Below are 12,658 nucleotides of genomic sequence, written 5' to 3'. Positions count from 1 at the left end.
ATTAGGGTCAATCCACTCATCTTGTTTGTCACTGCTATTTTATTATGAGAAGAACAATCAGACCCTCTATCTCCCTCCCCCCTAAACCCAGTTACATATTTTGGCTTGTTGTTGTTCCATTGCTTGCAAGTTGGCACATAGCAGAAATGCAGAATATGTGAAAGACCACTTATTATAGAAGACAGTAGATCTACTGTTGATGCAGGCTAATCAGCCTATAAATTTTTTGCCCAGAAGTCTTTCCTTTTTTGCTGGTTAGGTTCTGCATTTGCTTGTATCTGATTCCCCCCCCCTCCATTGCCAGTCTCTGGTTTTATTATGCAAACTATCTGGTTAATAAGTTCTTTAGAAAATTGGCCAAAAAGAGAAACAAGTGCAGACAGACAGCTCTTGCTAGAAAAGGAAATGTTGAGTTTGGGACGAGCTTCAGTTAAGCTTCTGCTAACAAAAGGAGATGGATGGAGTAGAAAGAAAATCATGTTCTGTGAAATTGAATGGCTTTTTCTAAATAAGCAAGCCGAACATAAATTGGTTGTAAGTAGTCTGTTGAATGTATTATTCAGCTTTTGGCAACATTTAGCAATCCATCCTTGTCTTGGCAAATTCTAGAATTCATTCTTCGCTTGTTCTCATCTTCTGGCATCGTGACATATAATATCAGAACCTGTATTTAGCTGTCATAATGATGTAGATAGGATTTAGCATCCTAGAAAGGCACTCAATCCAATGCTATAAGAAATCTTCGTATTTACCAGTAGTCCTTGATTTATAACCACAATTGAAACCAGAATTTCTGGTGCTAAGCAAGGTGATTATAATCATGCCTGATTGTATGACTTTTTCCCCATGGTTATTAAACAAATCACTGCAGTTGTTAAGTGAATCATACAGTTATTAAATGGACTGCACTCTTTCTTTGACTTTGCTTACTGGAAGCTGGCTAGGAAGCTCGCAAATGGGGATCACATGATCCCAAGATCCTACAGCCATCGCAAATACATGCCAGTTGCTAAGCACCTGAATTTTGATCAGGTAACTGTGGGGACGCTATGACAGTTATAAGTGCAAGGACTGGCTGTAAATCTCTTTTTTTCCACTGTCATTATAATTTTGGTCATTAAATGTTTGGTTGTAAGTTGAGGATTAACTATAATAATCAACTGAGATTTTTTTTTTTTAAATGACAACAGGAATAGTTGATTCACTAAATTTTTCCACATGGCTTTCAGCAAATAATGAATAGAATCAGAAAGTCAGAGGCAACATACAATAAATAAAGAAAAAGTAGATAGCCACTCCCAAATAAAATTACTTGCAGTATTTTAAAACTAGGGTGCCTAAATGATAGGAGCTACATTGACAAAGCCCAAAAGAGCAGAAAGGTTTTTGGGCAGCATACAAAAATTTTCAGGGCTACTTTAACCTATCTGAAAATAGTATTTCATAGATGCTAGGTGCTCGAATTATAAAGTCTCACTGTATAATGATTACCCATCTTACTTCATTTAGTGAGGCCTCTAATCTTTGAAACTGCCTGTGTTCTTTGTCAGCAGCCCAAGATGGCTTCTTCCATTTTTCCTCACTACACCCCTGTGAAGTAAGCTGAGGTTGAAAGGAAATGGTTGGCCCTAAGTCATTCAATAAACTTTCCTAATGAAGTAGAACTTGAATTTGGGTTGCTCTAGTGCCAATCCAACAGCTTAACCCCTATCTTGCATTACTATAGGCCAGGGGTCCTCAACCTTGACAATTTCAAGACTTGTGGACTTCAGATCCCTTCAAAGAAAGCTGGCTGAGGAATTCTGGGAGTTGAAGTCCACAAGTCTTAAAGTTGCCAAGGTTGAGGACCCCTGCTATAGGCCAAATGATTTAGAGCAAAACCCTATCAAGGTTTTTTTTTTAAGCCAGGGTGTCATAACCATAATCAATATTTTGCCAGCAGAAGATGTAGTCATCCACTGCCCCTGTGTCATTACTGGAGGGGAAAGTATTTGGGGGGCTTTTTTTCTCTTTCCCAGTTTTTATAGCAGGTACATTAATTTTCTTGTGTTCCATGCTTATCTTTCTTAATTTTTTGCTGAAACTTTTAATATGCTGCTTTCCAGTGAACTCATTTGAAGAAAGTTTGCAAATCCAATGAAATCCAGAATAAAGGTAGTTCATTAATTCTAGTAAGGAGCTTTAGGAACTCACTGTCAAATGTGAGTTCCTAAAAACACCAATACCCTGTCACTGATCACATGGAGAAACTAAGTCCAAAAACACTGAAGAATTTCTGACCCTGAGACAAATCAGCCATTAACAGGCACAGAGATAAACAACATGTACATACCATTCAGAAGAGATAATCCAAAAGTTAAAAGACCCCCTCTTTGTGAGCAATCAAAATCCAAATAAGCAGAGATTAACACCAAGATTATTACTACACCAACAATCAAGCAATAAACAATACCCCAATCAAGGCACTACCTACACAGACAAAGTCAAACATTATACAATGGTCTTAATCAAGGAACCACCGAGAACACCAATACTGACGGGCAAGCCACGTTATATAAACAAAGAGGGTAATGAAATGTCTGCAAGAAAACAACTAAGCTGAGAGAGGCCCAGGAACTCCAAAGTAATAAAAATATAATAACTAACATTATTTTAAATTCTTTAAGATCAGCCTCCCATGTTCCATTATGTAACCGAGCCTAACTATTTACTATCTCTGCAACTCATGTCACAAGTTAAGTCAAAGGAAATAATTTTCCATCTGTAACTTGCAAGGAGGATTTTAATGTCTTCCTTTTCTTTTTTCCAGATTCTCTATCTGTTTGGTTGACTTAATGCTGCAAACTTTATTCAGAAGGCTGATTGGGACTTTTTCTCATTTGGAGAATTAGTCACGAAATTCCCTTAACAGCCTACCTGATTCCTGTACAGTAATATGAAGCTACCATATGCTTAATTTGGGGCTCACAAGGAGAGCCCAACCAGCTTGACTACGGCCTATGATGAATGGATTGGGAACCATAAAATCTGCCTTGCATTTTGCAATATTTATAGTTTGTGGAGTAGACATGCAGGGATTGATGTAAAAAGGATTTCCTGAAGGCATTAAGCTTTTGAAAACCACAACCACTTTAAAGGAAAGGCAATGTTATTTTGGAATGCATATTTTTCACTATTTTCATCTCTCACTATGTTGATTAGCCAATGAGGTCTAGGATTTTGACAGCCAGGGTACCATTTCTATTTATAAAGCTTCCATATACCGTATGTTTCAAACTTGGTGTAGCTAACTTGGTGTCTGTGGGTTGAGGTTTTGTAAGAAGAGGTATAATCTCTGAAGCAATCTTGCTTTCATCCAATTGCTGGTTTCAGTGTTTGGATTTTGGGAAGGGATGTATACAACAGAATATATTCAGTATGGACTGGATGAGCATGTATTTAAAAATTATGCAGTAATCAGCATTTTAAAGAGCCGTGGTGGCGCAGTGGCTAGAATGCAGTACTGTAGGCTACTTCTGCTGACTGCTGGCTGCCAGCAGTTCAGCAATTCAATTCTCACCAGCTCAAGGTTGACTCAGCCTTCCATCCTTCCGAGGCCAGTAAAATGAGGACCCACATTGTTGGGGGCAATAGGCTGACTCTGTAAACTGCTTAGAAAGGGCTGTAAAGCACTGTGAAGTGGCATATAAGTCTAAGTGCTATTGCTATTACTATTAAAAAGCTGATTTGATTTGGTGATGAATTTTAAGCAGCATGAAAGTATAATGGTAATGCTAACGGTTTCCTCTGTCCAATCATGTCCCACTCTAGAGGGCAGTGCTCATCTCCGTTTATTAGCTGAAGAAGACAGCATTGTCCAAAGAGGCTTCTGTGGTCATGTGACCAGCATGACTATACACTGAGGCGCACGTAACACTGTTATCTTTCCACCAAGGTGGTACCTATTTATCTAGTTGCATTTGCGTGTTTTCATACTGGTAGGTGGGCTAGAACTGGGACAAGAACTAGAGCTGGCAGCCCAGAAGCTCAGCATCTTTAACTGTTGAGCCATCATGCCCCCATGAAAGTAAAATAGGAAAAGGCATCTTAGATATTAGTACCATGCAAAGCTTTTGAAAGGATTGCTTTGCAACATGCAGGAACACAAATAGAGCACCTCTCATGAAAACCATGTTGGTTTTTTCAGCTCTCAAAAGGCTGTTTTAAAAGCTATCCCCAGCTGTATCTGTGTGTGTGTGTGTATGTAGTCATTTCTTAAAAAAAAAAAAAACAGTTGGAACACAACATTTTACAGAAAACCAAGGCTGCTTTAATGATTCACAAAGAATTGTTCCACATACTGCAAAGCAGCTCTTCTGAAAGTTTTGACTAGTCCAGGGGTAAGCAACCTTGGCTCTTTTATGACTCGTGGACTTCAACTCCCAGAATTCCTGAGCCAGCATGGTTGCCTACCCCTGGCCTAGTCCTACCAATTGGTACACATGTCCAGATAGTCATTGACTTACAACAGTTTGTTTAGTGACCGTTCAGAGTTACAACGGCACTGAAAAAAGTGACTTGTGACCGTTTTTCACACTTATCACTGTTGGAGCATCCCCATAGTCATGTGATCAAGATTCAGATGCTTGGCAACTGACTCATATTTATGATGATTGCAGTGTCCTGATATCATGTGATTCCCTTTTGTGACCTTCTGACAAGCAAAGTCATTGGGGAAGCCAGATTCACTTAACAACCATGTTACTAACTTAACAACTGCAGTGATTCACTTAACAACTGTAGCAAGAAAGATTGTAAAAAGGGACAAAACTCACTTAACAAATGTCTCACATAGCAACAGAAATTTTGGGCTTAATTTTGGTGATAGGTCGAGGACTACCTGTTGTGTATTCCTGAGGGAGAATAAACTTTAGGTTTCACCCTGCAATGAAGTGGAGTGGGAGCCTGTTAAGCCATTTTCTCAGCTGCCTGTGCACCCTGCTAGTTGACTTATGGGACCAAACAGTGGGGTTTTTTTTCTTTTAATCCCAAATTAATTATGTGGGAAGCAGGACCTATTAGTGGTGGCAGAGTAGGAACAAGTGGGAGCCTTTAAGGAAAGCCTACTATTTAACTGACTTGATTTTTAATTTGAAGAATCCTTCACAGGCCTCTAAGGGAAAACACACTTCTTTCTGGATCACAGTTGGAAAGAATGAGGTCCAGCTTTTGTTGCCAAAACAAACTGAACACTTGGTTGTCAATTTTCAGATGTTTAGTTGCAAAATAAAAATGATATATTCGTTCAGTGCGTGTTTTTGTACATTTAAACAAGAAGAGATATCCGCTAATTTTGTCAATGCCTTTTTTTAATGGAAAATGTACCTTTACAAAAAATGAGATAATGCAGTAGCTCAACACATCAAGAAGGCCACCAGATGAACTTCTGTTTTTAATAATCATAATTCAAATCACAGCTAGTTTCTCAGAATTTCTAAAGGCGGAGCAGCGGAGAGCAAAGCCTTGGGATGAATTAATTTATAGGTGTTTCTGCTTTGCTTTAAAGGGGAATATGAAGGTCCCATGGTGAGGGGAAGTGTAAGATTACACACTTAAAATGATGGCCCCATAAAAAAAATCTGTAGATAGATAATTTAATATGGAAAGAGACAGTTTGGTCTACTGGTTAAGATACCAGCTAAAAACCTGGAGACTGTGAGTTCTAGTTCCACCTTAGTTGTGAAATCCAGCTGGGTGACTTTGACCCAGACACAGACTCTCAGCTACAACATGAGGCTCAGTGACAAGCTGGTCAGTCAGTGCCTATCACAACTAATCAATCAACACTCTTTGATCCTCCCCCCAAAGTGGACCCTAGATTGTGAGAAAAGAAAAAAAAAAACACTTTAACATCTTTCTCTTCATCTTCCATCTCCAAATTATATTGCAGGAATAAATGCCTATCTTATGATAAGTGATAATTCACAATTCATTTTACTCCCCCAGCCTTCAAAATCTCCATATTTAGGATACAAGGAGCAAGAAAATTTAAAATAACAGGGAAAGAAACCTACCATATATACTTGCAAATAAATTAAAAAAATTTAGGAGCCAATATACACCCAAAAATTGCATTCAGCTTATCCGCAGGTAGATACGGTAGTAATCATATATCCCTTATGTACTCATGTATAAGCTCATTAGCAGACAAGGTGATTCTCAAATTTTTAACCAAAATCCCATTAAAAAAAATCAGGGATTACCCATGGATAAGCCAATGGTGAAAATTAAAATATACAACATTTTAAGGGTCAGCTTAAGGGTCAGCCTATTTGCGGTGCAGTTTTCATGGTATTTTGGTTAAAAATTCAAGGTTATCCATAGATAGACTTATACAGTACATGAAGTATATATGGTATTTGTTATACTTTCGGAAATGTAAATTAAATTTTAAACATGAAACCTGGAAAGTTATTTGTGAAAAAAATGTGTCTATTCCTACCTATGACATAGCATGCTGTGGAATTCCAATAGAAGAGACCAGGGGTCTTCAAATTGGCTGAGGAATTCTGGGAGTTGAAGTCCACAAGTCTTAAAGTTGCCAAGTTTGAAGACCCCTGGAATAGACTGTCTTTTGCCTTTCCAAGTATTGGTCAGTGTTTTAAATTTTGTATCTTTAACTTTTCTTGTTTCAGTGAAACACTGCATTCTAAGAAGAAACTCAAGACTAACTTTTGCTCTTTTACTTTACAGCTCTCTCAATGGCAGTACAAAAATTTTTCCAGTCGCTTCAAGATTTTCAGTTTGAATGCATTGGAGATGCTGAAACAGATGACGAGATCAGCATTGGTAAGCCTACTTTACTGCAACTGGAATTAATAAGATTTAACTGACTATAGGTAGGCCTCGATTTACAGCCACAAATGACCCCCCAAATTACCATTCTAAGCAAGGCACTTGTTAAGTGAGCTTTGCCCCATTTTACAAAGGTTTTTTTTTTTTTTTTGCCAAAGTTGTTAAGTGAAGCGTGTGGGCATTTGCAAATCTGGATTTTCCCATTGACTTTGCTTGTGGGAAGCTGGCTGGGAAGGTTACAAATGGTGATCACATGACCCTGGGACAGTGCAGCGGTCATAAATACATGCCAGGTGCCAGGTGTCCAAATTTTGATCATATGACCACAGGGATGCTGCATGGTTGTAAGGGTGAAAACCTAATAATAATAATAATAATAATAATAATAATAATAATAATAAAGTTGGAAGGGACATTAGAGGTCATCTAGTCCAACCCCCTGCTCAGATAGGAAACCCTATACCATTTCAGACTTTCCAGTCTCTTAAAAACTTCCAGTGTTGGAGCATTCACAGCTTCTGGAGGCAGGTTGTTCCGCTGATTAATTGTTCTAACTGTCAGGAAATTTCTCCTTAGTTCTAGGTTGCTTCTCTCCATGGTTAGTTTCCATCTGTTGCTTCTTGTCCTGCCTTCAGGCGCTTTGGAGAATAGCTTGACTCCCTCTTTTTTGTGGCAGCCCCTGAGATATTGGAACACTGCTATCATGTCACCCCTCGTCCTTCTCTTCATTAAACTAGACATACCCAATTCCTGTCATAACTCGCTTTTTTCAGTGCTGTTGTAACTTTGAACAGATACTAAATGAAGGGTTATAAGTCAGGGACTACCTATACTAAAGTCTCAGAATCAGCCGTAATTGAATTATCTCTCCATTGGGCTTATTACTATCAACTGCCAATGGGAAGGATCTCAGAAATGGTTATCATCATTTTAAAGAACATTTTTTCTAGTTTTTCTTTTATTATTCATGTTCATTGCAAGAAGTATTGCTAATACCTATATTCTGAATGGCAAGTTATTATTGAAGTTATTATTGTTCTTCTACAAAAAATTGAATTCAGAATGACATTGTTAGCACAGGTATTTTTGTTTAGTATTCACTTGTTCAGTGACATTTGAAGTTACAACAGTTTTAAATGAGGGGTGCTTACAATAGGTGTTCATCGTTACAACTGTCACAGCGTCCCCACGGTCATGTGATTGCTAGTCAGGCAATTACGATGTCACATGATGATTGCTATTTGCAAATGTCACCACCAGCTTTGATAAACCAAGTCAATGGGGAAGCTGGCAGGAAGTGGCAAAGGATGATCACATGACTACAGAATGCTGTGACTGTGTGGGATTCACCTACTGTGGCAACTGGGACTGCTGAAACTACCGTCATAAAGTGGTACAGTTGTGATTTCACGCCATATGACCAATATTTAGCTGGAGTCAGAATTTTCATCTAGATGAGAGGTTTACAAACATGGTATCTTTAAGACTTGTAGAGTTCAATTCTCAGAATTCCTCAGCCAATTACCAGGTTTGGAGACCTCTGATTTAGATTAACTATGTCCAGGTAGCATATACATTGGTATAATCAGTACACAATCCTGGGAGCAAATGGGATTTAAAAGCACACTTCTTAAATTGTTATGCTGATGAGTGCCATCTTTTAGTAGATAAAAGATGTTCATAATGGTTCCTCCAAGCTTTGTAATGATAAGGTTTTAAAGGTAGGCAACTCAATTTTTACAGCAATTGTAAACTTTTTTTGCAGGACTGTTCAGGGGAAGAGTGATGGATTTTAATTAGAGTAATTATTAATGCAAATGCCATAATTAAATCAGTGGATATTATTACAGGAAAGATGAGTTCATGTTAACGTAAGATTTCTTTCAAAGGAAGGACCTAGCATAAAGCTTTTTGAGCCTTCTGCTTCAGTGTGTTGTTTTTGTAAACTTGCAATTTAGTCTTTGGATTTAGATAGCTACACTACATTTCTCCCATGGTTGTGAATGTTAAGACCCAAATCTTTTTTCATAGCTAACGTTCTGCTTCACTGCTCTGAAACTCTTGAGTAATATGCAGAAGCTATGAAATTCATTATTTCAAATGAATGAGTTGGCTTGGCTTTCAAACTTGGGATTAGCAGAATGTTAATGTGGTGGATATTTATGGACTTGTGTGAATTCAAGCATAGCTATTGGAGGGTGAGAAGGCATCAGATTCAGGTCTCGTCTTGCTATAGTCCAGACATGCTAAACACAAGACCTGGGGGCCAGATGAGGCCCGCGATGTGGTTTCATGTGGCCCGCAAAGCCATTCTGAAAACAATGAGGAAATGGCCCCCACTGCCTTGGCCCTGGCCCAGGCTTCCCGGGAGCCAATGTACAATTTTGTGGTGGCCATCTATGCTGAAACACATTCAGTCTTAGCTCCATAAGGCTGTCTGGAAAGAGCAAGGGACCGACCCATGCCATGTTGGCCCCGCCCTCTGGGCGCCCACTGGGGAGATCTCACCCTTTGTGAGGAATGAAGAAATGCACCATCGCCTGGAAGTGGCCAGCAAATGGCCCTTGCCTACTTCACATATCCAGCTTGATGGGCTCCAAGGGAGGGGTTTCAGCAGATAGTAGGCTGCGCCCACCCAGTAGGCCATGTCCACCCAGTAGGCCACGCCCACCCTGGCCATACCTACTCATCCTGGCCAAACCTACCCCCCCCCCGAGGACAACCGCAATGCTGATGCGGCCCTCAATGAAATTGAGTTTGACACCCCTGCTATAGTCAATCTATGAACTATTGAAAGATGATCAAATTAAAAAGCCTAACAGGCAGCAGCTCCTAGCTTGTCTTGCTCATGTCTTATTATTACTTGAATGGGAGACCACTAGAAAATTCCTGGATTGTAGATTAGTCAGGGAAGTTGAAAAATATCCTGGATGAAGGCAGTGACAAAGCATTCCATGAAGCTTCCAAGAAACTATGTGGGCATCTCTATCAAGTCATCAATTATGGAACTGAATCGAAGGAAGACTTAGTTTTTAAAAGCTTAGAAGTCTTTTACTGGGTGAGATGAATATGGATATACAGTATAAAGAAATTAGCGCAATAGCAGAAGTAGCATTAAAAAAACAGTGGCAGTAAAGGACAGATGGCTAGGAGTGGTAGAATGTAAATCTTATAAAAATGTTTTTGTACTATTTAAAATACAGGTAGACCTCGACTTACAATCAGAATTGAGCCCAAAATTTCTGTTGCTAAGTAAGATAGTTGTTAAATGAGTTTTGTCCCATTTTATCTTTCTTGCTACAGTTATTAAGTGAATCACTGCAGTTGTTAAGTTAGTAACACAGTTAATAATAATAATAATAATGATAATGATAATGATAAAGTTGGAAGGGACCTTGGAGGTCATCGAGTCCAACCCCCTGCTCAGGCAGGAAACCCTACACCATTTCGGACAAATAGCTGTCCAGTCTCTTCTTTAAACTTCCAGTGTTGGAGCATTCACAGCTTCTGGAGGCAGATTGTTCCACTGGTTAATTGGTCTAACTGTCAGGAAGTTTCTCCTTAGTTCTAGGTTGCTTCTCTCCTTGATTAGTTTCCATCCATTGCTTCTTGTCCTGCCTTCAGGTGCTTTAGAGAATAGCTTGACTCCCTCTTCTTTGTGGCAGCCCCTGAGATATTGGAACACTGCTATCATGTCCCCCTTGTCCTTCTCTTCGTTAAACTAGACATACCCAATTCCAGCAACTGTTCCTTATATGTTTTAGCCTCCAGTCCCCTAATCATCTTTGTTGCTCTTCTCTGTACTCTTTCTAGAGTCTCAACATCTTTTTTACATCGCGGTGACCAAAACTGGATGGAGTATTCCAAGTGTGGCCTTACCAAGGCATTGTAAAGTGGTATTAACACTTCATGTGATCTTGATTCTATCCCTCTGTTAATGCAGCCTAGCACTGTGTTGGCTTTTTTGGCAGCTGCAGCACACTGCTGGCTCATATTTAAATGATTGTCCACTAGGACTCCGAGTTGTTAGTGAATATGGCTTCCCCATTGACTTTACTTGTCAGAAAGTTGCAAAAGATGATCACATGACCCTGGGACACTGCAACCATCATAAATATGAGTCAGTTGCCAAGTGTCTGAATTTTGATCACATGATCATAGGGATGCTGCAGCAATTGTAAGTGTGAAAAACGGTCACAAGTCACTTTTTTCCAGTGCCATTGTACTTTTGAACGTTCACTAAATAGACTGTTAAGTCAAGGATTACCTATATAAATTGGAACTTACATATGGTAATATGAATCTTCCTGTTCATAGGAAGAATCTATAGATATTGTTCATTTTATAATAATTCAAAGTTATGATGGCCTTGGAAAAAGTATTTATGATCTGTCCTCACACTTAGGACCATACTACCCTTACAGTCAGATGATCACAATTTGGGCATGTGGCAGCTGACTCACAATTGCGACCACTTGCACCATCATTTGCTTGTGATTTGCAATCTATCCAGCCATTTTCCAGCAAGCAACATCAATTGGGGAACCTGGATTTGCTTAATAATTGTAGCAAAATGGTCATAAAATCAGACACGGTCGCATGATGACTTGCTTTATGACAGCACTGACCTATGATAGAACTTGCAGGTGCAATGGTAGTCGTAAGTTGAGGATTATCTGTACAGTAAAGATGTTAGCTATTGAAGGTAAATTATTATAAAATGGATTTATAGCAGAAAACTGGATGTATGAAATATAAATTGATAGGAATTGGAGCATTTAGATCCATTTTCAGGCAAAAAGAAATTAAAAAATAATATATATATTTAAAAATCTCCCTCTAAATCTAAAACTAAAATGAAACCACAACAGTGTGCCATCATTACTTGTAGATGAAGTTGACAAAGGACTCAATTACTTGCCACACCAGTTGTGAAAAAAGCCCAGCTTGAGGAAGTTTAGATCTTTGGTTAGTATGAGAGGAACACATGCTAAGGATACCACATGATTGATGAATTTCAGTTGTTTTTCTGATCTTGGTAGAATCTTGGGATAGATTTTTTTTTTTTTAAATCATCAAGAAAATAGAGTGGTCATGTCTCCAAATATTTAATGGATTATAAATACGGTGCAGTTCAAGCCACTATCCATTATGTTCCTGTATTTCCTGATTTTTTGTATAAATATTAATTGGAATTACCATTGCAAGATATTTTTGCAGGGGTGAGGATGAAGAGAAACAAACATTTGGTGGCTGATCTGAGTGTATTTCTGGATTTTTTAATATATCCTTGCAATATTAATTAGACTCAGCTGGTTAACAATTCTAAGTTGTTTTCTTGTATTGTATGACATGACCAATCAGTTTATTCCATTAATGAAAAATAACACGGCCACTGATTGGGTTTAAGGTCAGATGTGGACTGGTGAGAAAAGTTAATTGTTTGTGTATGGGATGTGAAAGATAGTGGAAGGAGAGATTGATGGGAACAAAGAAATATGGCTGAGAGTTGATAGTTGGGAGAAGTGGGAAGGATTAACTGGATGGCAAAGGGGTCAAAGGATTAGAATTCATCACATTCACCCAGACAAAAGTTTATTTGAAGAATAACAAAAGTAAATCATCTAGTAAACATTCTGGATAATTATCCATAAAGGTCACACTAAAAGGATTTGAACACCTTCCTAGTATTAAGTCAGGCTCTGCTGTTAACAGTAAGAGGGACAACTATATTGCAACAGGTTTCTTAATATTCTTACAGCAGTTAAGCCATTCCAGATCTGAAGCTGTAATTACAAGAAGTTGAATAAGTTACCTAGTAAAC

The 12,658-nt window shown here is 38.6% G+C and overlaps 1 protein-coding gene across 3 annotated transcripts in view; it reads left to right on the top strand.

Annotated features, from left to right (window-relative positions):
* The window catches only part of ARHGAP42 (Rho GTPase activating protein 42), a 148,498-nt gene that overhangs the window by 27,455 nt on the left and 108,385 nt on the right, over positions 1–12,658 (top strand). For all 3 annotated transcript variants that reach the window (XM_039338380.1, XM_039338379.1, XM_039338381.1), the window contains exon 2: positions 6,733–6,828. In XM_039338380.1, the coding sequence (XP_039194314.1) occupies positions 6,733–6,828 (96 nt within the window). The remainder of the gene's footprint in view (positions 1–6,732; positions 6,829–12,658) is intronic.

This window comes from Crotalus tigris, unplaced genomic scaffold (assembly GCF_016545835.1).
Source record: "Crotalus tigris isolate CLP2741 ecotype Arizona unplaced genomic scaffold, ASM1654583v1 scf7180000017698.756297, whole genome shotgun sequence".
In the NCBI taxonomy this organism is placed as follows: domain Eukaryota; kingdom Metazoa; phylum Chordata; class Lepidosauria; order Squamata; family Viperidae; genus Crotalus; species Crotalus tigris.
The sequence above is the reverse complement of the archived record's forward strand: the minus strand, read 5'-3'. Positions and strand labels throughout refer to the sequence as shown.